The sequence below is a fragment of the Perkinsus marinus genome, assembly GCF_000006405.1.
Source record: "Perkinsus marinus ATCC 50983 genomic scaffold scf_1104296969082, whole genome shotgun sequence".
In the NCBI taxonomy this organism is placed as follows: domain Eukaryota; phylum Perkinsozoa; order Perkinsida; family Perkinsidae; genus Perkinsus; species Perkinsus marinus.
Window position 1 is genome coordinate 1 of NW_003202926.1, and position 983 is coordinate 983.

General features: G+C 48.0%; 1 protein-coding gene across 1 annotated transcript; it reads left to right on the forward strand.

Annotated features, from left to right (window-relative positions):
- Window positions 1–601: 601 nt before the first annotated feature.
- On the forward strand, window positions 602–841 carry Pmar_PMAR028545 (hypothetical protein; the record flags this gene model as incomplete). The annotated part of the gene is made up of 1 exon (XM_002768205.1): window positions 602–841. A coding segment is annotated over one exon (240 nt), but the record flags the coding sequence as incomplete, so codon positions are not given.
- Window positions 842–983: the final 142 nt, after the last annotated feature.

Consider the following 983-nt stretch of genomic DNA (forward strand, 5'->3'; position numbering starts at 1 on the left):
TCGTACGACTCTAGTTCTATAACCCAACCACTTATTTAGCCACCAAGGAATGGAGGCAATTCTGAATGTACACCTTATCCGGAAGATCCGCCACATTTGGTTTCGACTGAACAACCCGAATCGGGCAATTCCGATCATTGAAGTAGAAAGGCCACCAACAATAGGGGAGACCATTTTATCCGAAATCGTCTTTGGTATTCGAAGTTCGGTTTCGACGAGGTTTCGATTTTCCTCATGAGTTTTCCTACAACATCTGTCCCTCATACGTGCCGGATTAGGCCAACAGGTATAAGTCATCGTTTTTTTTCGAGCAGCCTTCCAAGGTCCTCGCACGAAACCACCAACCCGAATCGATCATCATGGCGCGCGCTGAATCAAAATTGCGATCGGCGCAAGATCGTGATCGGATTAGTGAACACGTGACGAGCACTGATAGCAACGAATTCATTTCAGCTATTACTACTTTAATTCTTACTCGCTCTACGCCGCCTTACCATGGCCGTACTGCGAACTACTATTACTACTATTCTGTAAGGCCGATTGTGCTTCCCCGATGAAATCTCCTGTTTCCCTCACGACCGTTGACTTCTCCCCTGTTCAGGTCTTTGTCATCGGGTCTGGCCCTACTCGCCCCTGAAAAAGTCATCACTACCAAAGTGATTCCTCAGAGTGAGCACACCTTCCACCCTGAGGCCTTACTGATCCTCTGTGTGGCAGATGTGACCAGTTCCTTGATCCAAGCTTTGCAAGGCGCCGAGTCCAACCTCAACGCCATTGAGAACGACCAGCGATGGGCAACTTGTCAGGCCAACCAGAGAGATTGGAACTGTCAGAGAGTTCGGTAAGTGATCGATGCTATTTCGACTAGTACAACGGTGTTTCATTCAGATGGGAAGCTCTGAAGGTATTATCTAAGGACCAAGTAGACGTGGCCATTCTCATTCAAAAAGCCTTCGATACCGTGATGGCTGTCACCAAGGGTA